The sequence below is a fragment of the Rhinopithecus bieti genome, unplaced genomic scaffold (genome assembly GCF_001698545.2).
Source record: "Rhinopithecus bieti isolate Rb0 unplaced genomic scaffold, ASM169854v2 scaffold_4967, whole genome shotgun sequence".
Classification (NCBI taxonomy): Eukaryota; Metazoa; Chordata; class Mammalia; order Primates; family Cercopithecidae; genus Rhinopithecus; species Rhinopithecus bieti.
The window spans coordinates 320,457-346,162 of NW_016804726.1; the positions used below are offsets into that span (position 1 = coordinate 320,457).

The 25,706-nt window shown below is 50.1% G+C and overlaps 2 protein-coding genes across 14 annotated transcripts in view; one reads left to right on the forward strand and one right to left on the reverse strand.

The window, feature by feature from the left end:
- SGSM3 (small G protein signaling modulator 3) overlaps positions 1 to 23,584 on the forward strand; it is a 42,468-nt gene extending 18,884 nt beyond the window's left edge. Inside the window, exons 2-22 of one of the 10 annotated variants that reach the window (XM_017870255.1) lie at positions 14,056 to 14,173; positions 14,971 to 15,056; positions 15,513 to 15,579; positions 17,639 to 17,847; positions 17,949 to 18,056; positions 18,498 to 18,641; positions 18,978 to 19,173; positions 19,406 to 19,551; positions 19,767 to 19,991; positions 20,346 to 20,400; positions 20,530 to 20,657; positions 20,742 to 20,897; positions 21,116 to 21,170; positions 21,371 to 21,420; positions 21,576 to 21,728; positions 21,933 to 22,003; positions 22,100 to 22,148; positions 22,237 to 22,322; positions 22,551 to 22,673; positions 22,767 to 22,827; positions 22,985 to 23,584. In XM_017870255.1, the coding sequence (XP_017725744.1) occupies positions 14,167 to 14,173; positions 14,971 to 15,056; positions 15,513 to 15,579; positions 17,639 to 17,847; positions 17,949 to 18,056; positions 18,498 to 18,641; positions 18,978 to 19,173; positions 19,406 to 19,551; positions 19,767 to 19,991; positions 20,346 to 20,400; positions 20,530 to 20,657; positions 20,742 to 20,897; positions 21,116 to 21,170; positions 21,371 to 21,420; positions 21,576 to 21,728; positions 21,933 to 22,003; positions 22,100 to 22,148; positions 22,237 to 22,322; positions 22,551 to 22,673; positions 22,767 to 22,827; positions 22,985 to 23,062 (2,253 nt within the window). In that variant the 5' untranslated portion in view covers positions 14,056 to 14,166 and the 3' untranslated portion in view covers positions 23,063 to 23,584. Of the gene's footprint in view, positions 1 to 14,055; positions 14,174 to 14,970; positions 15,057 to 15,512; positions 15,580 to 17,638; positions 17,848 to 17,948; positions 18,057 to 18,450; positions 18,642 to 18,977; positions 19,174 to 19,405; positions 19,552 to 19,766; positions 19,992 to 20,345; positions 20,922 to 21,115; positions 21,171 to 21,370; positions 21,421 to 21,575; positions 21,729 to 21,932; positions 22,004 to 22,079; positions 22,149 to 22,236; positions 22,323 to 22,550; positions 22,674 to 22,766; positions 22,828 to 22,885 lie in introns of all 10 variants that reach the window. The other 9 variants (XM_017870254.1, XR_001885163.1, XM_017870251.1 and 6 more) reach the window with 9 other exon arrangements.
- Positions 23,576 to 25,706, reverse strand: part of MRTFA (myocardin related transcription factor A) — a 224,828-nt gene continuing 222,697 nt past the window's right edge. For 2 of the 4 annotated variants that reach the window (XM_017870247.1, XM_017870246.1), the window contains one exon: positions 23,576 to 25,245. In XM_017870247.1, the coding sequence (XP_017725736.1) occupies positions 24,728 to 25,245 (518 nt within the window). In that variant the 3' untranslated portion in view covers positions 23,576 to 24,727. The remainder of the gene's footprint in view (positions 25,246 to 25,706) is intronic. The other 2 variants (XM_017870248.1, XM_017870249.1) reach the window with 1 other exon arrangement.

Sequence of the window (25,706 nt, forward strand, 5' to 3'; positions counted from 1 at the left end):
CTTTCTTTCTTTCTTTCTTTCTTTCTTTCTTTCTTTCTTTTCTTTTCTCTTTCTCTCTTTTCTTTTCTTTCTTTCTCTTTCTCTCTCTCTCTCTCTCTCTTTCTTTCTCTTTCTCTTTCTTTTTTTTTAATAAAAAGACAACTAGAGATGAGGTCTCGCTATGTTGCCCAGGCTGGTCTTGAACTCCTGGCCTCAAGCAATCCTTTTGTCTCAACCTCCCAGATTGTTGGGATTACATATGTGAGCTAGTGTGCCTGGCCCCTAGTTTCTTTTTTTTTAAAAATATGAGAGATGAACCCACAGGATCCTTCTAACTCTATAATTCATGACTTTGTGTAAGTCCCTTTGCCCTGCACCCCAGTACTAAAGAAGTTAATGGTCTCTAAATATAGGTGCAGATCTGTTAGAGAAGTTTGTTTGCTCTTATAAGAATTGTCTCCTAATTTATCTGTTTAATTTTGAATTTTCACACACAAAAAATTATTTAATATAGTTGCTTTGTGTCTTAAATCTGGCTGACTCCCACTAGGTCTGTCATCCCAAGTCAAGATACTTTGTTCCTGCACATGCACAGATAGTTTCATGATCTTTTCTGGAAATTGTCCGCAAAGTTGATAGCTAGAGTTGTGCTAGTCAGTGTGGTGTAGCGAGACTGCTGAGGGGTCAGTCCTTCTGTCTGATATGGGCAAGATGCTTAAGCTCTCTGATCCCTGGTTTTCTCAGGTGTAAAATGGGGATAATGCCTGTGAGTGTGTTTAGCGTGTGATGAATGCTTAATACATATTATTTTTCCTTCTTTCATAGGTTTCCTTCTAATACCTCCATCTACTCAGTGCCACGGAGTATAATAGCATATATACTCTATAATACTGTATATACTCTAGTATAATACAGTTACCATTCTTTAGGGTAATGTTATATAGCTATGTTCATATCTGCAAATGAAACATTTCTGGTAATTATATAGATGGTAATGACATAAATGACGTAAAGATGAGATAGTTTGTTGACCTCTGTCGTTTAATTATATGAAAAATAGCAACTTTGTTAACTATATTTGTAATCTCCTCTTAAGTGCCCTAAGCGCCTATGTTAATATAAAACTTTCAATATAAATGTCTCAGTGGCCTTCTTTGCCAATCAGCCCTTAAGGAGCTTTATTTTCCTCAAAAACTCTTGTCTGCTATTTTTCAGAGCTATCTGAAAGCTGAGTTACCTTAACTAGTATTTATTTCTACTTCTGAGGGGGTGGTTATCCCCCACCCCTGGTAATGGGAATGACAGAAGGTCCATGCAGTTACCTTGCTTTTGCTTTCCTTATCCTTTCCAGAAACTGCCAGGCCATAAATATTAGAGGAATCATTCAGGGAGGGACTCAGGTAAGTGACCAGATGACTGTGGATGATTGATTACTTGATGTGAAGAACTAGAGGAGCTGGGCACGGTTTTGAGTGTGAGCAAGTCCGCGTAGGGCAGCTGAGTTTAACTCCTGTGCAGGAAGGGCACACGCATACCTGGTGTGCTGAATTCTAGGCTGAGGTTCCTGTGTCCGTGATACATGTCTCCAGTCTGTGTTCTCCCTCACACAGTCACACCTAAGTCTCGTCTACAGGAACACTCTATCTCTGTCACAAAGAAAATATTGACTCAGGGAAGGGTAAGCAGACCCAGCTGCAAACCTTGTAGCAGGAGTGGAGTTCAAGGTAGAGTGTGATCCTTAGAGTTACTTTGCTCTTCTGCTGATGCCAGTTTTGGGAGCGGCAGCTGAGAAATGTGTATGATACTATGGATGTTCACCTCAGATGTCCTTGTCATAAAGGGTGATATAAATGATCAACAAAAATTACTAGGGTAACTGGAGGGGGAGTTAGTTCTAGAAGTTTTGTGCCACTAGCTGCTTCATCATGGAGTTTGGTGGGGTCCAGGCTTCAAGGCTGTCTTTACATACTGCTGAGTAATTGCTGTATTTAGCAGCATTCTGAGAGAACACAGGTGGGTTCCAGGATGACACTGCCAAAGCATAAAATGTGCATTGGAGGCAAGTGCGAGGCAGGTGTTCACAGATGAGGCTGCAGGGAGTAGCGGGGCTGCTAGGTCACGCAGGGTCTTATAAACCAAGTTAACCAATTTGGACTTTAAAGCAAAGGGAAGGTTTTAAAGTCGGGAGGGAAATGGTCAGTTGCATTTTGAAAGAATTTCTGTGGCTGCAGGGTAGAGAGTGGATGGAGGGAGGGGCCGAGAGTGGAGGCAGAGATTCCAGTTGAGAGATGTATAATAATCATGATGGTGAAAAATGACTACAGCCCCAACTAGAAAGTAGCAACAGGTTTTAAGAGAAAGGGAGGCTTCAAAAACATTAGGAAAGGCCAAATAGTTGAGGGGTGAAGACGGAAAAATCAAGAATCCATTAAACATGACCCCCAAGTCCTGCCTGGAGAAAGTGGGTAGGTAGGTTGTAATGGCAATAGAACCACTGAAGGAGGACCAGGTTCAATGAGGAAAGGTGATGAGTTAACTTGGAGAGCGGCAAATTGGAAGAATATGGAGGAGCTGCCCACCAGCTGGATGTGCTGATCTGAGGTTCAGAGAGAAATGCATCTTGGAGCTAGAAATCAATTATCTGCCTGTAGATGTTAATTGAAGTTGTGAGAGTCACCAGGAGCTCCAGGAGAGTGCAGAGAGCTAGAGGAGAGTCGAAGGCAGAACGTTAAGGCATCTGAAGAATAGGCATAGGAGGAGGAACTGGAAAGGAGACTAAGAAGGAGCCAGAAAGCCGGGAGGAAAACCAAAGGATCGTGACACATAGACACCCAGAGACACTGTGTGTTAAGGAGGAGGAAGTGATTACAGATAAATGCTACTGAGTGGTCAGGTGTGGTAAGAACTGCAGTGTAGGCCGGGCGCGGTGGCTAACACCTGTAATCCCAGCACTTTAGGAGGCCGAGGAGGGCGGATCACAAGGTCAGGAGATCGAGACCATCTTGGCTAACATGGTGAAACCCTGTCTCTACTAAAATACAAAAAATTAGCCGGGCGTGGTGGCGGGTGCCTGTAGTCCCAGCTACTCGGGAGGCTGTGGCAGGAGAATGGCATGAACCCGGGAGGCAGAGCTTGCAGTAAGCCAAGATCGCGCCACTGCACTCCAGCCTGGGCGACAGCGCGAGACTCTGTCTCAAAAACAAAAAGGCCCAGGTGCGGTGGCTCACGCCTGTAATCCCAGCACTTTGGGAGGCTGAGGTGGGCAGATCACCTGAGGTCAGGAATTCGAGACCAGCCTCAACATGGGGAAACCCTGTCTCTACTAAAAATATAAAATTAGCCAGGTGTGGTGCTGCATGCCTGTAATTCCAGCTACTCGGGAGGCTGACGCAGGAGAATTGCTTGAACCTGGGAGGCAGAGGTTGTGGTGAGCCGAGAATTGCGCCACTGCACTCCAGCCGGGGAACAAGAGCGAAACTCCATTTCAAAAACACAAAGAACTGCAGTGTAGTCATTAGATTTAATGAACTTCAGCTGTGCTAGATTGACTCTTTCGCCCCAGCACACACTGAGGACACTAATAAAGCATATATGTGAAATAAAGAGAAAATAGAACTCATTATTGGCCATTTCATAGATACAGAACAAGTCACCTAGGGAAAAAAATCTAAACTTTGTAGAAGTTCCTCATACTCATTTCATTTTTAAATGGAGGGCACCCTAATCTCTTGCTCTGTGATTCTTTAAAGGTCTTTAAAATTGTTTTCATGTTTAACTTTGTTTGCATAGGTAATAACACTGTTCAAAATGCAAAAGGTACAGAAAGAGTATGAAGTAAAAGTCTCCCTGCCACCCAGTTCCCCCCACATGTAGCCTTCTTTATTTTATATGAAAATTTCTCTCCTTTTTAACAAGTAGTTTCACATTCTCACTCTCCTTGCTTTTTTTACTTAGTCCCTATCAGTGACAGCTGCACACCATTTTATTATATAGATATACGGTAATTAAACAGTCCTGTATCAGTGGGTATTGAGGTTTCCTAATATTTTGCCATCTCATATTTTGTTTTCAAAACCAGTGCTTTAGGGAGTTAAGTTGTATATGGGTCATTTTGCTGGCACATAGGATAAATTTCCAGAAGCGGGAATTGCTGGGCCAAAGAACCTCTAAAGGATTTAATTCAGTTCTGTTTATTCGAGTCCCTGGCACTTAGCATGCAATGAATGGTAGCTGTTAGTAAGATATGTATAGACGGGTTGGTTGGGGGCCCAGAGGAATAGGGGCACCTAACACAAAATAAAGGCAGGGGGAGTATCAAAGAAGGCTTCTTAGAGGAGGCAATGCTTGAGCTGAAGAATAAGTCAGGTAAAGTGGAGGGCATTATGAGCAGGGGGAGCAGTAGAGAGCCCAAGGCACAGGAAAAGAGCGTGTTGTACATCAGGACCTTCTACGAGTTTGCTCTGCTCATTCATCAAACAGCCCCTGCCACATGTCAGCACTGGCCTAGGTACTGGACATGGGACAGATACACATGTCCATAAATTATAGTATCACATGAAATCAACAGCAGCATGTACAATGATTAATTCTTTTGGGGAAGGAAGTAGGGGATATGGAAGTTGGAAAGAAAGGCTTGTTAGAGGAGGCTACATCTGAGCTAGAATTTGAAAGAATGATGGTCAAAGAGGAATTCAGGTCAGTGGTTCTCAAAGTGTGTTCCCTGAACCAAAAGCATCTGCATCACCTGGGAGAGGCAGAGTCTCAGGTCCTACTTACACCTGCTGAGTCAGAAATTCAGGGGCTGGGCCTCAGCTGTCTGGGTTTGAGGAAGCCCTCCAGGTGATTCTGATACACTCTGTATTTTGAGAACCACTCATCAACTGGGTGTGTGACTCATGCCTATAATCCCAGCACTTTGGGAGGCTGAGGCAGGAGGATCCCTTGAAGCCCAGGTGTTTGAGACCAGGCTAGGCAACATAGTGAGATCCGGTCTCTGCAAAAAATAAAAAAAATTAGCCTGGTGTGGTGGTGCACACCTGTAGTCCCAGCTCCTCAGGAGGCTGAGATGGGAGGCTTGCTTAAGCCTGGGAGTTCAAGGCTGCAGTGAGCTCTGATCATGCCACTGCACTCCAGCTTGGGCAACAGAGTGAAACCCTGTCTCAAAACACAACACAAAAAGTTGTGTTAGTGTAATTACAAGACTCAAGAGTCCAGAGCTTCCTTTGCCATGATTAGCCTGTTGACTGTGTTTATAATCCGGAGATTTCCTTTGCCCTGAAATTTATCCTGCAAGGACTTAAGTTTATCATTTGTGTTTGCATCTTACTGTATTCTCAGTAGAAAAGAATGGTCCTGTGAGCATTTGTGCAGAGTGCGCAGAAGTGCTTCTGAGCTTTGGGCTCTGACAGCCAGTGTCTCACCCAAACCCAGCTCTGGCTGGGCCTGGGAACCAAATGCCTGGGCTGTGGTGAAAACTCAGGAGACGTGGAGGCATATCTGTAAAAGCAGATTCGTAAATAGCATTTTTCCACCCTAGAGCCTGTTTTGCAAATTGCTGCACTTTTCTGGTGTCCTTGTTTATAAGTATCTCTTTTCCTTTAAACTGCTTTTAGTGGCTTTTGCTTTTGGAAAAGTATTTTATTAATACTTCCTGATAATAGGGAGCAACTGCAACCCAGGTGAAGAGAGACACCTGGGGATTTTATTTAGCCTTAAAAACCATCAACCCAAGGGCCGGGCGCGGTGGCTCAAAGCCTGTAATCCCAGCACTTTGGAGGCTGGAGACGGGCGGATCACGAGTCAGGAGATCGAACCATTCCTGGCTAACATGGTGAAAACCCTGTCTCTACTAAAAAATACAAAAAATTAGCAGGCGAGGTGGCAGGCGCCTGTAGTCCCAGGCTACTCGGAGGCTGAGGCAGGAGAATGGCATGAACCCGGAGGCGGATGCTTGAGTGAGCTGAGATCTGGCCACTGCACTCCAGCCCGGCGACAGGCGAGACTCCGTCTCAAAAAAAAATAAAAAAAAAAAACCATCAACCCAAACCAGTGGCTTGGAAACCTGAGTTTACAAAGTGGTGTCAGTTTTTTTTTCCAGTGGATTATTCCAGTTAATTATTTAGATATGGCAGGGGAAGGGGGCTTGTTACAGTAACTCGGAAAATTACAGGCTTTTTTTTTTTTTAAAGCAGCTTAGGAAGTTCCTGATTTCACAGGTTGCTAAGATGTCAAATTCATGCAGAGCTATGTTAAGAAACTGTTAGTTACAAATGAGAGAGAAGGGGATACTTTTCACAGTTCTGGATAAGCCATTTCTAATTGTTTACACTTTTTTTCTTTCCTTGGTTTTGTATAAGCATTAAATCTGTGCAGAGGTGGATAGTTAAGGTGGGGAGTAGTAGCAGCTCTGCAGAGGAAAAGAAAGGCAAGATGGGGAGAAGTTAATTCACTGTTGTCAGTACTCAGCTTCACTGGTGGTCCTCAGAAAAAGCTCAAGGAAGATACCTTCTTACTCTAATGTTCTAGTATACTTAAACTATAATTATTTTTTAAATTGAGATATAATTCATACACCATAAAAGTGACCCTTTTAAAGTGTATAATTTACCAGTTTTTAGTACATTCACTATGTTATGCAACCATCATCAGTAATTCCAGAACATCGACTTTAGCCCAAAAGAAAACTCCGTTACCCATTAGCAGTCATTTCCCATCTGCCCTTCCCTCAGCCCCTGACAACCATTCATCTGCTTTCAGTCTATGGATTTGCCTTTGTTGGGCATTTCGTAGAAATGGAATCATACAGTATAGGCAGCCTTGTGACTGGCTTCTTTCACTGAGCATAGTATTTTCAAGGTTCATTCATGTTGTAGCACATTCCAGTATTTCATTCCTTTAATGGATGAATAATATAGTTCATTGTCTGCATATGCTGCATTTTGTTTATCCATTCATCAGTTGTTGGACATTTGGGTTGTTTTCACCTTTTGACTATTTTACTTTTTTTTTTTTTTTTTTTTGAGATGGAGTCTCACTCTGTTGCTAGGCTGGAGTGCAGTGGCGCGATCTCAGCTCACTGCACTCCGCGCCCTGGGTTCAAGCAGTTCTCCCACCTCGGCCTCCCAAATAGCTAGGACTAAGAGGCGCCTGCCACCACGCCCAGCTAACTTTTGTATTTTTAGTAGAGACAGGGTTTCACCGTGTTGGCCAGGCTGGTCTGGAACTCCTGACCTCAGGTGATCCGCCTGCCTTGGGCCACCCAAAGAGCTGGGAGTATAGGTGTGAGCCACTGTGCCAGGCCTATACATTTTTAAATGGTCGAAATCATATACTGTCTTCATGCTAATGATTCTACTTTTCTTGTATTCCTTCTTCAACCCACTCCAGTTGGACCTTCACCTTGACCATTAAAATTAAAAGCTCTTTTCAGGTTCACAAACAACCTTCAGCTTGCTAAGCCAAGGACCAGTTCTCTATCCTTAAATTGATTGACACAGATGATCACCCACTCCTTGTCTTAGTTTGTTTTGTGCTGCTGTAACAGAATATGCTGGCTCATTTTTAAAGAACAGAAATTTATTTCTCACAGTTTGGGAGGCTCATAAGTCCAAGGCGTTTGTTGAGGGCCTTCTTGCTGCATCCTAATGTGGCAGAAGGGCAAGAGGGCCAACTCCATTTGTCAGGCCCCTTTAGAAGGGGACTTAATCCCATTCATGAGGGAGGAGACTTCGTGGCCTCATCACCTCTTTAAAGGTTCCAGCTCTTAATACTATCACGTTGGCAACACCTGAATTTTGGAGGGGACACATTAAAACCAAAGCACTCTTTCTAGCAATACTCACTTCTGTTGGTTTCCACACCACCACACACTACTCGTTTTCCTTCTGTTTCTTTGGCCAGTTCCCAAATGTTGTTTCCTGCCTCCTTTTCTGCCAAACTTCTAAATGTTGGAGTGTTTTAGGATTTGGTCCTAGGCCCCCTACTCTGCATTCCCTCCTTGGCAATGACATCTAGTTCTGCTCTATGCTGACGCTTCCCACATTTACATTTCTAGTTCTGACATCTGAACTCCGTGCTCATAAGGTACAAACTTGACCTCTCCACTGAGGAGTCTGATCGGCATCCCAACTTAACATAGCCAAAGCAGAACTCTTGATTTCTAACCCCAAAATTTGCTTTCACCAGGCTTCCCGCGTCTTAGTTGATGGGACCTGCACAGTCGCTTAGGTCCAAGATCTTGGAGACTGGCCAGGCGCAGTGGCACACGCCTGTAATCCCAACCCTTTGGGAGGCCAAGGCGGGTGGATCACTAGGTCAGGAGTTCGAGACCAGGCTGGCCAACATGGTGTAACCCCATCTCTACTAAAAATACAAAAATTAGCTGGGTGCGGTGGCGGGCACCTGTAATCCCAGCTACTCGGGAGACTGAAGCAGGAGAATCGCTTGAACCCAGGAGGCAGAGGTTGCAGTGAGTGAGATTGTGCCACTGCACTCCAGCCTGGTGACAGAGCAAGACTCCTGTCTCAAAAAAAAAAAAAGAAAATCCAGTTTTTATCATGGCTAGAAGGGCCATCTGTAAGCTAGTTCCTGCCTCCTTTTCCAATGTTACCTGCTACTTTCCCCCTCATCACTACTCTTCTAGATCTTCACAGAGCTGGCTCCTTCTTATTCTGGTGTGAGCTGAAGGGTCATTTCCTCAGAGAGGCCTTCCCCAACCACCAATTAAAAATAGCCCCTCCACTCCTACCTGTCACTTTGTAACCTCTTGTTCTGTTTTCTTCATGGCATGTATTATTTTTCTGAAATTATTTACATATTTATTGTCTGTTTTCTGTAACTAATAAAAACTGGCATTTATTAAGCACATGCCATGTGCTGAGTATTGTTACAAGTATTACATTTTCTCACTTAACCTCATAAGTAGTAAGGTATTATTTCCATTTTGCAGATGAAGAAATTGCAGGTTCATGAAAGCAGGAACTTTGTCCATCTTGTTTTACTGCTCTATCTCTAACACATGGAACAGTGTTTGGTACACAGTAGTTGCAAAAAAATTTTTTTGTTGGTTGGATAGATGAATGAAAAACTCCCAAATTTACATTTCTACTTCTGAATCTCCCTGTAAACATAGATTTATACATGCAATCACCTACTTAACAGCTGCACTTGAATTTCTAAATGAGCATTTAAATTACCCCATAACTCTTTTTTTTTAAGACAGGGTCTCACTCTTGTCACCCAGGCTGGAGTGCAGTGGCACAATCTCAGCTCACTACAACCCCCACCTCCTGGGCTGAAGCGATTCTCCTGCCTCAGCCTCCCAAGTAGCTGGGATTACAGGTGCCTGTGACCATGCCCAGCTAATTTTTGTATTTTTAGTGGAGACAGGGTTTCACCATGTTGGCCAGGTTGGTCTCGAACTCCTGACCTCAGGTGATCTGCCTACCTCGGCCTCCCACACTGCTGGGATTACAGGCGTGAGCCACTATGCCCAGCCCCTGCCCCATAACTCTTAACTTCCCCCCTCCCCAAACCTGTTTTGTTCCCATTTCTCTCATATTAGGAAGTGGCATCATCAGAAGCCCAGGAGTTCAGACCGGAAACCTAGGCCTTGCCTGTGGTCACTCCCGTTCTCCCCACATCCAACCGTGTGGCAAGGCCTGTTGATTCTGCCTCTGATTGTGTCTTGAATCTATTACTTCTCTTTGTCTCCACTGTCACTTTGGCCTCATTCTCCATAATCTTTCCCCTGCACGCCACAGTTGCCTCCCAGCATCCACTCCTGTCTCTCTATAAGCTGTCTGCCCATGTAGCGGCCAAATTGGAGCCCACATACATTTTAGAGGTGTGCTGAAGAATAGAAGTCAAGGAGAAAAACCAGGAAGAAAACCAATTATTTTGTGCCCTTACCTTGAAAAAGGTATTCATATATTTTTTCCTTTTCCAAAAAATGTTCATGTTTCTTTGAGCATTTATTGTCTGATTTTATCCTTTCTTAGCATCTATAGTAGCCACATTAATCTTTTTTCACTCCAGCCTTTCTTGGACTTTCCCGGCTTTGTGCTTCTCTATCTAGGTGAGTTTTTATCGACAGCTTCCAGTGTCCTCTTCCTTCCTCACAGAGGAAATATAGTCTTCAGCGTCTCAGAGGCCTCTTAGAAGTATTTTTGCTTATGTTGCTTACAGCTTTCATGTTCTGTGGTAAATGTCTGTAGAAAAGCATCTGTGTAGTGGTAACGACCATGCTGTGTTGTGAAGAAAATAGGACACCGGACAGGGTAGTAGGAGCAGAGAGAATGGGGGCCATATCCCTCTGATCTATGTGAAGAGACCACAGGAAATGGACAGAACCTTTTCTGCCCCTCCCCACAGATGTGGGAAAACAGGGTTTATAGTGAGATCTGGCCTTCTATGCTTTCTAAACAAAATTTGCCTTATAGGAAATTGTAGGATTAGCAAACTAGGGAGTATGTACATTTAATTTTGAAAAATTCCTTCCAAAGCTCCTCAGAGGTACCTAAATCAATCCTGTTTTTCAAGTTTCTGCCTCTCAGTACTCCTGTGACAACAGAAGGGCAGCCACCCTGACGTGGCTGACTCTCTGGGCTGCTCCTGCCAACTCCCAGATGGCTGCTTTCAGGAAGGTTTCCATAGCGACCAGAGGCAGGAAAAACCTGCCCACCCAGCTTAACAGTTCACATCCGGCTGGGTTCTGTAGCCAGTGGGAGAAGTGGCATGTTTATATATACATTACATACATTTATATGTGTGTGTGGCATTAGAGAGCTAAACCCTGCAGACTCTCTATCCAGAATCTGGCCGGGTGTGGTGGCTCACGCCTGTAATCACAGCACTTTGGGAGCCTGAGGCAGGAGGATCACTTAAGCTCAGGAATTCAAGACCAGCCGGGCAACATAGAGGGACCTTGTCTCTAACAAAATAAATAAGATAAAATATGTCCATAATATGACCATTTCTCAGTGTTCCCACCATAGGAAAGTCAACATACCTTTCACCCTGACTAATCCAACAGCCTCCTCTATGTCCATCACCTCCTCTGCAAGGCAGCCAGAGAGAGCTCAGAGCCCTCCCCTACTTTCCCAGCTCACTGAGAATGAAGCCCAGAATCTCCACCACACTGTGAGGCCTGGTAGCCCCCTGCTGCATCTCCTCCCACCGTTCAGGCTGTTTCTTCCCACTGTTTACTCCTCATTCTCCAGCCCCTCCTGCCTGATGGCTGCCTTGCAGCTGTTTTAATGTGCCCATTGTGCTCCCAACTTCGTGCTTGCCCCTGGATCTCCTTTCCCTCAGGTAGCCATGAGCCCTCAGTTCCTTCTTAAAGAGCTGCTCCTGACCACTTGATATAAATCCCCTCTCTTCTGAGACTTTCCACATCTTGACCTTGCTTTATTTTTCCTCACAGCACTGTAGTTATCACAATCTATTTCTATGTTTATCATCTGATTCTCTTTTGAGACAGAGTCTCTGTCGCCAGGCTGGAATGCGGTGGCGCCATCTCGACTCACTGCAATCTCTGCCTCCCAGGTTCAAGCAGTTCTCCTGCCTCGGCCTCCCAAGTAGCGGGGATTACAGGCACACGCCACCATGCCCAGCTAGTTTTTGTATTTTTAGTAGAGACAGGGTTTCACCATGTTGGCCATGATGTTCTCAATCTCCCGACCTCAGGTGATCCACCCACCTCGGCCTCCCAAAGTGCTGGGATTACATGCATGAGCCACCACGTCCGGCTGAGATGTCTTTATTTTTAATCATGGTGCAGAGGATGAGTGCTGAGCCCACTGCCTCCCAAGGCGGACACATGGTGGTTCTGCCACAGCCATATGCCATCTCAGGCTCCAAGCCAGCGGGAGGTGTAATAGAGCACTGGGTTCCATTCCCAGGGCCATCTAGCTGCTGGCCATGTGTCCATCATTTCACAAGGTGGGATTGCATGGTGTGGCAGGGGAGAGCTTTTGGGAGTTCATTTGGAAACTATCAGTCTCTTCTAGGCTTATTTTCCCTTGTATAAGGAATAAATGTAAGGATTGAATGATGACATGCTTTTTAAAAATTCTAGCTCAGTCTCTTTAATGTAAAAATATGTAATCCTCCATCCAGCTCATGGTTCTGAGGTAAACCCTGTATCACATATATTTTACACTGAAGGAAGACATTAAAATTCTATTCTCTTCACACAGAACCAACCAACCAGGATGGCTGGCCTGTTGGGGAAGTAGGTTCTGCCATCTGGCTCTAAGCAGCATGTCTGGAATCAGGAGGGAGCGTCTCTCCCACTTGGGTACCAAAGCCTCTATAATGGTCAGGAATGTTCTGCTTTGGCCTTTATCCTAAACTTGGCCAGTGTGTGTCTGGGGCAGGAGCAGAGGCTGGGACCACAGCTGAGCTGCCCACAGGAGCTACTTTTGTCCCCATACTTGTATGTCTTTAAAGAGAACTGGGATTTTCTCATAGCGCCTTTGAAGTGATGGTTTGATTTTCCTCTTTTTTGCTTCTCACTTACCTAATTCTTCCCGATTTATCTAGAATTCCCAACACCAGAATTCCATGGCAGATAGCATGGAGAACAGGTTCTGCTATGGACCTGGATAACAACTGTCATTTCTGAACTCTCATCTGAAAAATGGCAAAAGTAAATTTTATTTCAGTGCCAGGTTTAGGTAAATATGATAACAAAAACTGGAATGTAACTTCTCTTGAAATCTTTCAACCACATCTCCTCATTGTTACTTCCACTTCCTTTCATGGTGAGAGCCTTTCATTCTGTGGTCAGAAGTAAAAGGCTTGACTGGGTGCGGTGGCTCATGCTTGTAAACCCAGCACTTTGGTAGGCTGAAGCAGGTGGATCTGTTGAGCTTAGGAGTTTGAGACCAGCCTGGGAAACATGGTGAAACTCTTATCTCCACAAGAAATACAAAAATTAGCCGGGCATGGTGGCGTGTGGGCATGTGCCTACAGTCCCAGATACTTGGGAGGCTGAGGTAGGAGGATCCCATGAGCTTAGGAGGTCAAGGCTGCAGTGAGCTGTGATTGTGCCCCTGCACTACCACCTGGGTGAGACCCTGTCTGAAAAAAAAAAAAAAAAAAGACAAATAGCTGCTGGGAATGGTGGCTCACACCTGTAATCCCAGCTACTTGGGGGGCTGAGGCAGGAGGATCACGTGAGCCCAGGAGTTCAGGAATGCAGTGAGCTATGATTTTGCTACTGCACTCCAGCCTGAGTGACAGAATGAGACCCTGTCTCCACAAAAAAAAAAAAAAACCAATTTAAAATGGACGAATGGGCAAAGGCCTGATGCAGCCTGTAATCCCAGCACTTTGGGAGGCCAGGGCAGGCGGATTGATTGCTTGAGCCCAGGAGTTCGAGACCAGCTTGGGCAACATGGCGAAAACCTATCTCTACAAAAAAAAATACAACAATTAGCCAGGCATGGTGGTGCATGCCTGTAGTCTCAGCTACGTGGGAGGATCGCTTGAGTCCAGGAGGTGGAGGCTGCAGTGAGCCAAGATCCACTGCACTCAAGTCTGGGCCACAGAGCGAGATCCTGTCTCAAAAAATAATAAACAAAAATAAAAATGGGCAAAGTGTGATTTTTTTTTTTCCCTTCCCTTGTTAAACAATGGCTAAGACTTCAGTTCCCACTGCCTCCAGGCTAGCAAAATCAGAGTGTGGGTGGAAAGGGCTCCTCTTTGTAGGAGAGAGGGTGTTTTAAAATGACTTTCCTCAGGCCGGGTGTGGTGGCTCATGCCTATAACCCAACACTTTGGGAGGCCGAGGTAGGGGGATCACAAGGTCAACAGTTCAAGACTAGCCTGGCCAATGTAGTGACACCCCATCTCTACTAAAAATACAAAAATCAGCCAGGTATGGTGGCGCCCCCCTGTAGTCTCAGCTACTCGGGAGGCTGAAGCAGAAGAATCTCTTGAACCCAGGAGGCAGAGGTTGCAGTGAGCCAAGATCGTACTACTGCACTCCAGCCTGGGTGACCGAGCGAGACTCTGTCTGAAATAAAAAAAGAAATAAAAATAGAATGACTTTCCTCTTTACTCTTCTAACAGGGCAGATGATTCTGGACCAGATGAAGCCTGAGGAGCCTTCCAGCTCTAAGATAGCAGGATAGGAGACTTCTAAGCCTGGAGCTGCAGAAGACTTGCCAGCCCCCCAGCACAATGTCAGGTAGAAGCAGGGGCCGGACTTGGAAATGGGGTGTGAAGCTCTCACAGAGAAGCCAGAGGGATAGAAGCTGGCTTGTTTGTTTTCCATAAAACACCATCCAGATAAGAGAGGTGGAGATGGTAGGGAAGGCTTTTCTGGCTGGCTGAGAAAGTTATTAAAACTTCCTTCTCAGCTCTGCTCTCCAGCTCTCCTCCTCCGGCCCTGCAGCCTGCAGATCTGCACTCCTCAGGTGGAGAAAGAGGCCGGAAGATGAAGTGTGGTCATGTTGTGTAATGTGCTGCTGTTTCTTCCCCCTCTTCTCCAGAAGTTTGCTGATTTCTAGGAGGTTTCTTTCATTCTGCTCCTTCCCTCCCCGTAACGCTTGAGATGGGCTAGTCCCTTTAATGCTGGTGTTCTTAGAGGGAGAGCATATTTCCTGACTTGAATTTTGCCTCTGCATTTTCTTTTTTCCTTTTTTTTTTTTTTTTTTTTTAGACAGTTTCGCTCTTGTTGCCCAGGCTGGAGTGCAATGGCACGATCCCTGCTCACTGCAACCTCCGCCTCCTGGGTTCAAGCAATTCTCCTGCCTCAGCCTCCCAAGTAGCTGAGATTACAGGCATGTGCCACCATGCCCAGCTGATTTTGTATTTTTAGTAGAGATGGGTTTCACCATGTTGGCCAGGCTGGTCTCAAACTCCTGACCTAAGGTGATCTGCCCACCTTGGCCTCCCAAAGTGCTGAGATTACAGGCGTAAGCCACCGCGCCTGGCCTGCCTCTGTATTTTCTTGATTGTTCTCCTGGTCCTCTTTGGTTTTAGGAAGCCATACACCTTCTGCCTGTGGCCCTTTCTCAGCCCTGACTCCGAGCATATGGCCCCAGGAGATCCTGGCCACGTATACACAGGTACAGCAGTTAGCCAGGCACCAGCCTGCTGTGCTCCCACGCTGCAGTATGAAGGGGACCCAGCTCTGCAGGCTGCCCAGGAAGAGGTGGCCAACTCACACAGGGTTATGGGGTCCCCACCAGAGATGGTATCTTAGCTCCATGTGCCTGTGTGAGTCAATCACTGTGGCAGTATGCTGTCGGTATTATAGGGACACAAATGCATAAAACATGTTTCTTGCCTTGATTTTTATTATCTTTGACCTCTGAGAAGAACAAGGAAACTAGAAAGTTGAGAAAATGCTAGAAAGTTCAGAGGAGATTGGTAACCAGATAAGGCTTTTGGAAGAGTAGCCTTTGATCTGAGCTTGAAGGCTGGGTGGGATTTTAGCAGGCAACCCTGTGGGTGGCATCTTTCAGACCTGAGGCCTCCAGCTAGGGGACAGACAACTGACTTCAACCTCATCCTGATTCTAGAAGGAAGAGTCAGCAGAGCAACCAGATTTCTACTACGATGAGTTTGGTTTCCGTGTGTACAAGGAAGGTAACATTGAGCCCCTTTTGTGGGTCATCTTGCTGATGTTCTTTGGGGAGGACTCCGCTCCCTTGACTAGAATTACTCAGCATGTGATGGCTGAGCTCTGATGCGTCACGGTTCCAGATATAAGAACAGAGTGTATCTGAGGGTGATACTGTTGTAAGTATGGGAAACCTCTGTTTTTTTTTTTTTGAGATAAATTTTACTGATCCTCACCTGATAGTAAAAGCAATAGTGTTCACTGTAGAGAAGTTGAAAAATTCAGGCTGGACGTGGTGGCTCACGCCTGTAATCCCAGCACTTTGGGAGGCTGAGGTGGGTGGATCACTTGAGGCCAGGAGTTCAAGACCAGCCTGGCTAACATGGTGAAACCCCGTCTCTACTAAAAATACAAAATTTGCCAGGTGTAATCCCAGCTACTCAGGAGGCTGAGGCAGGAGAATCGCTTGAACCCAGGAGGTGGAGGTTGCAGTGAGCAGGGATCATGCCATTGCGCTCCAGCCTGGGCAACAAGAGCGAAACTCTGTCTCAGAAAAGAAAAAAGCGTATTTTCAGTGGCTGTATCATAATGAACTTACAGTATTTGGATAACCACTTTTCTATAACTGAGTCTCAATCCTTTTCTGTTGTTTTCTACTATAAATGGGCCTTTTGGTCCGGAGTGGGCTATTGGGAAGGCCATCTGCCAAGACAACTGGATGCCAGGCCAGAACTATGGCTAGGACATTTTAATTGACTGCAACTAATCACCTTCAGGTCACTCACGTTTCCAATTCTGACAAGGGTTTTCCTTGTTCTTCTGATTTGTAGGCAGGTAGTTGCAGGGTAAAGGTTTGGGTTGAGAGGGACACAGGGAACTTGCTGGTATGATGAAGTACCTGTTTGGCTGGGTCACTGGGGTCAGAGTGTTCACTGTTACACTATGGAACTGAGACTGCTTGATGGGGATAATGTTTAGACATTTGTTTATATACCAAAATGTACACCTAACATTTGCATTTTACTGTAGGTAAAGTCATTAAAGTTGGTGTTTTTGAAAGCTGGGCTGAGGGATTAGCTTTTGGGTGAATAAGGACGAGGCTGTCTATGGAGCTCACCCAGAGATTGCTGGGCTGCCACAGGAGAGCTTCACCTCATTCATTCAACAAATATCTCATGAACCCAACTGTGGGTGCTGTAGTCTCCACAGCTGCACCCCTAGGCCCTTAAACAAAACTGAAGGTGGTCTTGACTACATGGAGTTCTCATTTTAGAGAGGGAGACAGGCAGTAAACAAGCATGTAATATGCTGCAGCAAGAAAGGCAGTAAATCATATATAAGGAAGCCAGGGAATTGGGCAGAGCTGGGGAAGGGGAAGGAGAGGTGCAAAGGCCCTGAAGTGGCCCTTTCAGACCATGTTATTGGAGGGGAGGGAGCCAAGAGGAAAATGGCAGGGGATGAGGACAGAGTGGGCATGGCCCAGAGGAAGCACCTGAGGGAGCCCTGGAAAGCCCTTGCCTTTGAGTCTCAGCTCTGAGCAGTGTGACATGATCTGACTTGCATTTTGGAAGGGTTGCTGTGGCTACTGAGGAGAACAACCTTTGGGAGGTGAGGGTAGCAACAAGGGAGGTCAGCGGGAGGGCCAGTGCAGCGATCTGGATGAAGGACGATGGCTTGGACAAGGGCCGTGGACAGGGGAAGTGAGACGTAAAGTCCTGTGGGTTTGCTAAAGGGCTGAGTGTGGGGTCTGGGCGAGGGAGGAGCCAGAGGTGACTCCAAGGTTTAGGCTGAGCATCGGGAGAATGGAGGTATCATTTCTGGATCTGGGTAGTACTGTGGTAGGAGTGGCTTTTAGGAGAAAGTGAAGAGCTTTGCTCCTCATAGGTGCATGTTAGATGATCACCTGGAGCTATCAGAAAGCCATTAGCTGTGGGACTCTGGATCTGGCGGGAGAGAGCTGGCCTAGAGCCAATGAAGCTGAGACCCTCCTGAAGACAGGCTTGGCTGCTTGCAGAACACATAGTAGAGAATGCTTTTTTCTTCCTCCTCTGCTCACTGTGGCGTCCCTCGGCTGTCTCTTGGCAGAAGGTGGTGAGCCTGGCTCCAGTCTGCTGGCGAGCTCCCCTCTGCTGGAGGATGCTCCACAGAGGCTGCGGTGGCAGGCCCACCTGGAGTTCACCCATAACCACGACGTGGGGGATCTCACCTGGGACAAGATTGCAGTCTCTCTACCCCGCTCTGAGAAGCTCCGTTCCCTGGTGCTGGCCGGCATCCCACATGGCATGAGGCCACAGGTAAAGTGGCCACAGGGACCCACAGGGTTTTGAGAGGGTCTTGGCCCCATGATTAGGTGTCACGAGAAAGACTGAGTGCCCTTGCGACTCCCTTCCCTCAGCTATGGATGCGGCTCTCTGGGGCTCTGCAGAAGAAGAGGAACTCTGAGTTGTCCTACCGCGAGATTGTGAAGAACAGCTCCAACGATGAGACCCTTGCTGCCAAGCAGGTGAGGCTGGCAGGAGAGAGGGAGGCTGCCTGGGGCTCTGGGAGTGTGCCCTTGTTGGGGGGTGGGGGAGGATACATGCTCCTTCCTGGGTTCTCTGTAGGCCACAGAAAGAATTGTCCAAAAGGCCATCAGTGCTATGGAAGGGCTTGGAGATACAGTTCCCAAGCTCAGGTCCACTTTAGGAACAGATGGGGACTCTAAATATAGACTCCAGGCCTTGGGCCACACGTTCTCATTCACTCGGTCTGGCATGAAGCTTCCCAGGTGGATTTGATGTCCCAGCTCCACACTGGCTGGGAGCTGACCCTGAAGGGAGGAGGGTGACCTTGACCAGGAACACGAGGAATCCCCATTCCTGGGGGAGAAGCCCGCCTGGGGTCTGCCTCCCTCCCAGGGTGTCACAAGGTCTTGTTGTTGTGGGTGCTGATGGCTGCTGGACAGATCGAGAAGGACCTGCTGCGCACCATGCCCAGCAACGCTTGCTTCGCCAGCATGGGCAGCATCGGGGTGCCCCGCCTGCGCAGGGTGCTCCGGGCCCTGGCCTGGCTCTACCCAGAGATCGGCTACTGCCAGGGCACTGGTATGGTGAGCACAGCCCCGGCAAGGGCAGTGACAGCCCCAGGGCCTCCTCCAGGACCCCTAACAAGGAATGGTCTCCCGCTCTGGGGCAGCAGCAGGGGAGGTAGGGGGCAGGGGAGTCCCCAAGGAGATCAGGGCAGCTGCACGCTATTCAAGCAGAGTGGCCCCTCCGAAGGGTGTGAAACTGAGGCCGGCCAAGGAAAGCAGCCCGGGGAAGGCCTGTGTTCCAGCATGCGTGCCCCCCAAGAGGCTTTTGCTAATTGGTCTCCCTAGGGTAGGGGCACCTTTTCTAATTTTTACAAAGACCTGGGTAGAGGGCCCTTATCCCCATGCCCTGGCCAGGTGGCCGCCTGCCTCCTGCTGTTCCTGGAGGAGGAGGACACCTTCTGGATGATGTGCGCCATCATCGAGGACCTGCTCCCCGCCTCCTACTTCAGCACCACCCTGCTGGGCGTCCAGACTGACCAGCGGGTCCTGCGCCACCTCATTGTCCAGTACCTGCCTCGCCTAGACAAGCTGCTCCAGGAGCATGACATAGGTAAGGGGCCTCTGAGCCACTGGCTCCCATTCTGCAGCTTGGAGGCCTCAGGTGGATGGCCAAGTGGGGATGGGGCATAGCCCCCAACCCTGGTCTTTGTCACTCTTTTGTTCTCCGGTGTTCCCTGCCCCATCCCCTCCTTCGCTCTTGAGCAGAGAGGACCTCCCTCCAGTTCTGGGGAGGGAGGTTTCCTCCACCTCCTCCCCAGCAGCTTCGGCTCCTGTGTTTACAGAGCTGTCCCTGATCACACTGCACTGGTTCCTCACGGCCTTCGCCAGCGTGGTGGACATCAAGCTGCTTCTGCGCATCTGGGACCTGTTTTTCTATGAGGGCTCCCGGGTGCTGTTCCAACTCACACTGGGCATGCTGCACCTCAAGGTGCTCCAGGGCCCCACTTCAGGCTGAGGAGTAGGAGCCTGAGATGGGGGGCAGGGAGTGAGAGACCTCCCTGGGCCAGGCAAGAGACCAGTCCCCCGGCCCCTGACAACCGTGCCAAGGCAAACAGGTCCCTGAGGATGGGGGTTGGGGTCAGTTCAGTGCCAGGTCCCTGCAGTAACAACCTTCTCCCCGCATCCTGCTCTGACACGGCCCAGGAAGAAGAGCTGATCCAGTCAGAGAACTCAGCCTCCATCTTCAACACGCTATCGGATATCCCGTCGCAGATGGAGGACGCGGAGCTGCTTCTGGGGGTGGCCATGCGGCTGGCCGGCTCCCTCACCGACGTGGCTGTGGAGACTCAGCGCCGCAAGCACCTGGCCTATCTCATTGCAGACCAGGGTCAGCTCCTGGGGACTGGCACCCTCACCAACCTCTCTCAGGTGACCCAGGATGGGGGGCCCCGACTTGGCCCACAGCATGTGGGGAATGGGTCACCTTGAAGTTCAGAGCAAGTGTGGGGGCTATGGGAAACAAACCAGCCCTTCCTGCTCTGCCCCCCAGCCTGGCCCAGTCAGACCACAGCTGTGGGGTGACCCAGGCCGCCTCGGGCTTCGTGCGTCTCAGGTTCTGACCCTGGCACAGTTTGGGAGGAAGGCAGACCCAGCTCTGAACTATCTGTTTTCAACTCTCAGAGCCAGCATCAGAGGCCATTTTAGATGAGCGAACATAAGCCGAGGGCTGGTGGGTTCCCTTCCGGGGGCCAGGACCGCCCTGACCCTCTCCTCATGGTGCAGGTTGTTCGCCGCAGGACCCAGCGGAGGAAGTCTACCATCACTGCTCTGCTCTTTGGTGAGAGCTCTGCGGGTGCCAGGCAGTGTGGGCATGGAACAGTCTGTCCTCACACTCATGTGGACGTGGAGCTTCCTCCTCGGGGGCCTGGAGTGAGCCGTGGTCACCACTGCTCTCTGGGCCTCCTAGGGGAGGATGACCTGGAGGCACTCAAGGCCAAGAACATCAAGCAGACGGAACTGGTGGCTGACCTCCGGGAAGCCATCCTGCGTGTGGCGCGTCACTTCCAGTGCGCAGACCCCAAAAACTGCAGCGTGGTGAGTGACCAGCTCCCTGGGCTGGTACCAAACACAGCCCTAACTCCTCCAACCCCCTTGGTGGGCCTGTGTTCACTCTGGCAGGAGCTGACTCCAGACTACAGCATGGAGAGCCACCAGCGGGACCACGAGAACTACGTGGCATGTTCACGCGGCCACCGGCGCCGAGCCAAGGCCCTGCTGGACTTCGAGCGGCACGATGACGACGAGCTGGGCTTCCGCAAGAACGACATCATCACAGTGCGTGGGGGCGCTGGACTACAGGTCCTCAGGCTGGGGCGGGTTCCCCAGCCTCCCTCCACCAAGCCCCACTCCAACCCCTTTCCCTGCCAAGAGCTGCTCTTGTGAAGATGTAGGGGTCTTGGCCTGGCCTTGCTGCTGAGGAGTCTTATCGGGGTGCAGGAGGCGCTGGCCCCAAGCACCCAGCTTTGGTTCCTGCTGTTTTTCCTCCTGTGCAGATCGTGTCTCAGAAGGACGAGCACTGCTGGGTGGGGGAGCTCAACGGCCTGCGAGGTGGGGGCCTTGGTCTGCTCTTGAGCTGGGAGAGGGAGGAGGGGGTGGGCACAGAAGACTTCAGTGACCCTGGCCACTGCAAGGCCGTTCTCTTCTCTACCCCTGCCTGGCTTGAGGTCCCTGAAGCACCTGGGCCAGCTTCCCCCTGCCCTGCCTGCCTGAGCTGTGGCTACTCCTCACAGGGCCTATTTTTTCCACAGGCTGGTTTCCAGCCAAGTTTGTGGAAGTCCTGGATGAGCGCAGCAAAGAGGTGAGGGGGTGGGCGGGCTAGGCACGGCTGGCACCCTCTTAGCCAGGGCCTGTGTCCCCAGTGAGTTCTGGCCTGTAACATGGCAGAGAGGACAGAGGAGGGCAACTGGCTGCAGGTGTCAGGCAGGGCTTTCTCAGACCCATCCCTCCCATCAGTATTCCATCGCGGGGGACGACTCAGTGACAGAGGGGGTCACAGACCTCGTGCGAGGGACCCTCTGCCCGGCCCTTAAGGCCCTGTTCGAACACGGACTGAAGAAGCCATCACTGCTTGGGGGCGCCTGCCACCCCTGGCTGTTTATAGAGGAGGTAAGTCAGTGGCTGGCCCATGTCCCCCACCCTGTACCAGCCCTGCTGTGCCCCCCAGTACCCATCTTAGGCCGTTCCTGTCCCTGGGCCCCACGGAGAGGATGGGAAGAGCTGGCAGGGTGGTGACAGGTGCCCAGTTGGCCCCAAGGGCTTTGAACCAGCATCTTCCTGTCCCTACACTCACACCGTGTGCTGTTCCCACAGGCTGCAGGCCGGGAGGTCGAGAGAGATTTTGCCTCCGTGTATTCCCGCCTGGTGCTTTGTAAGACCTTCAGGTAACTGGGCCTGGGTTCCTCTGGTGGAGTCGCCTGCAGTGGGAGGGCGGGGTTTGACCCAGCCCCGGCACCCCAGGAGCTTTGGTGCCCTCTCAGGTTGGACGAAGATGGCAAGGTCCTGACCCCAGAGGAGCTGCTCTACCGGGTAAGGGGCCTCCTCTGCCAGACCCTATAGACTTCTCAAGGTTAGCCCGTGGGGGAGCCTGAGTGACAGCAAATGGTGCCGTCCCCAGGCTGTGCAGTCCGTGAACGTGAGCCACGATGCAGTGCACGCACAAATGGACGTGAAGCTCCGCTCACTGATCTGCGTGGGGCTCAAGTGAGTGTGGAAAAGGGGTTGGAGAACCCTGGAGTAGGGGGTACCCAGCCCAGCATCAGGAGGGTCCTTACAGGGGACCCTAAAGGACAAAGAACCTCAGGGGCTCAGGTCCTTCCCTGAAGAGGGTGGTCTGGGAGCTATTGAGGGACAGGCTGGAGGCCTCTACCGTGGCTGCAGCCAGAAGGGCCTGGAGCCGCCCCTGCTCCCCACTCCTGGCCGTGTCCCCAGTGAGCAGGTGCTGCACCTGTGGCTGGAGGTGCTCTGCTCCAGCCTGCCCACCGTGGAGAAGTGGTACCAGCCCTGGTCCTTCCTGCGCAGCCCAGGCTGGGTCCAGATCAAGTGTGAGCTCCGGTGAGGACCTTGCTGGGCTCAGGGAATGGAGGTGGGGCAGAAAGGGCTGGCTGGGGGTGACAAGAGCCTCACCAACCCCCTCCTCACCTCTAGAGTCCTCTGCTGCTTTGCCTTCAGCCTCTCCCAGGACTGGGAACTCCCTGCGAAGAGAGAGGTGGGTGGTGTGGGCCTCATAAGGCCTGTGCTGATGGAGCTGCCCAAACCGTTCACAGGGTGGCTGAGGTGGGGACACAAGAGTGCTGGTGTCAGTGGTTAGGAACCAGCCCAGCCACACCCAAGGCCTGTGAGGTGAGGAGCTGCCCTGTTTGCAGGTGCAGCAGCCCCTGAAGGAGGGCGTCCGGGACATGCTGGTGAAGCACCATCTCTTCAGCTGGGATGTGGATGGGTGACCCCTCCTCCCCAGCCCAGCCTCGGGCCTGGGTCTGAGATGGCCCAGGACCCCAAGCTGCAGAGCCCAGGGAAAAGCAGCTCCAGAGCCCTGGCCGGGGCCCCGGGATATCAGGCTGCCCCACTCCAGGTTCCCCAGCACATCCCAGGTGGTGGCAGCAGAGGGTGCCCTGCCCTACCAGGGTCCTTAGAGATGCTCTGGGCCAAACCACAGTTTGTACCAAAAGCCTTGTGAGGTGGTGGGGAGCCATGTCTGTGCCAGTCTTTGCTCAGGAAGAGGGAAGGGGATGGGGGTGACTAATAAGCTCCTGTCCTCCTTGGTTTATAAATAAACTGTGTCTTTGAGAACGTACCTCCTGTCTTCTGTACAGCCAGGGCTGCAGAGCTGTCTTCATGTCCAAGGCTCTGCCCTTCTTTGGTCTAGAAGGCACTGCCTGGCCCCTCAGATGCTGGGACACAACAGGCCTAGGACCCCCCAGCTATGCCACCCACCCCTTCCATGGATTAAGATGCACTAACAGGCCTGTGTTTTGTTTTATTTTAAAAGTTCACACACCTTCCCCATCTTTATCCCAGCACTGGTTTTGGTGACTCCACCCCTACTCCCCTATGAGTCTGAGTCAGGCCAGAGTGTGAAGCCAGTGGCCCCAGGGCAGGAGACAGCCACAACCTCATAGCCATCTCTCAGCCCCACAGCAGGGTGAAGCTGGGCCCAATTCCCTCCTGTCCTAGGGTCACGCTGGCTGCAGTGAGGCGGCGGGGATGGAATGTGAGTGGGTGGAGAGCTCCTGGCAGGAAGGCCAGGTAGCACCTCTGCCCTCGTGGCACTGATAAGGAAGCAGGGCAGGTGGGGCACAGGCCGTGGCAGGGTGTCTACATGTCAATCACACGTGATGGGTGGGCCTGGGTAGCTGCATGCCAGACTGGGCACCAGACAGTGGCACACAGCTCAAGGGTAACCTTACATCCAGTCCCTAGGAGCCGTGGCCTTCCAGGCCCTTCTGTGAGAGTAGGATGGGAGGGAGTTGCACCCATCTCCTGTCCCCCACCAAAAATATATGTCTATATGTATGTCGATATATAATATAGAGGTATATACACCTGTACAGAAAATTGTTGCCACCAACCACTAAATGGTTACACTACACCAAGACACTAAAATGGCAGGGAGCCTCATCCCAGGAAGCCCTGGGGTTGGCAGACACAGGGACTAGGGGGTAGAAGCCCAGGCTAATTTATCCCTTCACAGCAAAGCAGGGAGCGAAAAGGAGATTCACCCCCTGACATGTCTCAGCCCTGGGTCAGAAGAGAAGCCTCCTGGCTAGGCTTTGGCTGGGCTTCACCTGCCTTAGCCAAACTGTAGCCAGACAGTGCCCCTGACCTCAAAAAAGGAGGTCAAGCTGAAATGGCCCTGGCCCTGGCTGGGTGTCCAAAACCCCAGCGTGAGAGCCAGGGCTGCTTCTTGACAGCTGCTCTCCTCTGCCCTGGGTGGGCCCGAACCAGGAGTAGGGGCTTCTCTGTTCTAGCCTCCCAGGGAAGGGAAAAAGCAGGGGCTGTGATTGTCAAGACTCACAACCATGTGGAGAGGCCGAATCACGCAGGAGAGCCACGCACCGGAGTACCCTGGCTCCCAGCCCCTTCCCCACCCCCAGTCTCGAGCCAGAGAGCTACAAGCAGGAATCCCAGTGCAGCTGCAAATCATGGCCATCAAGGAAGTCTGTGGAGAAGAGGCTGGGGGCTGTGGTGCTGAGGGGGGCCAGGCTCAGCACAGGACCACCTGACGACAGCTCCAGCCAGTCCATGCTGTCCAGGTGGCCATCAGCCAGGTCCAGGCCCATGGTGCTGCTGGGCTCAGGAGCAAAGTGCAATTCCGAGGTGTCCATGGGTGACGGGGGGTGGTCCAGGATGGCAGTGCTGCTCAGCATCTGGCTATGGAGGTCGTCAATGAGGGAAAGGGGCTCTGGCCCCTCATGCCCACTGGTCAGCAAGGGCAGCCCTGTGCTGCTCTCCAGGAAGTCCTCCAGGCGCCCAGGGAGGGAGGGTGAGCCCGGCGGAGGTGGGGCAGCCTGGGGGAGCTCAGCAGAGGGTGATGGCTGTGCTGCCAGGGGGGACCCACAGGCTGTCTTCGGGGATGGCTTCTCCTTCCCTGGCAGGGATGGCGGCTCCTTGAAATCTGCTGAAATTTCTGCCAATCAAGACAATAAGTGGATATCAGAAACCAAGCCTGAATATCTACATGCGAAAGAATGAAGGTGGACCCTAACCTCACACAATTTACAAAAATAAAACGGATCAAAGACTTAAATGTAAGAGCTAAGACTATAAAACTCTTAATATTTCCTAAATCATGTATTTGATAAAGAAGTGATAGCCAGAATACACAGAGAACTTCTAAAACTCAACAACAAAAAAACCAAACTTGACTCAAGAATGGGTAAAGGATTTGAACAGACATTTATCCAATTATATACAAATGGCCAGCAGCACATGAAAAGAGCTCAATATCACTAGTCATAGAGGGAGACCACAGTGAGATACATCTCAAACCCACTGGAGGAGCTACTGTAAAATTAAATTTTTAAAGAAAGTGCTGGTGAGGATACAGAGAAACTGGAGCCCTTGTGCCCTGTGATATAAATGCAAAAT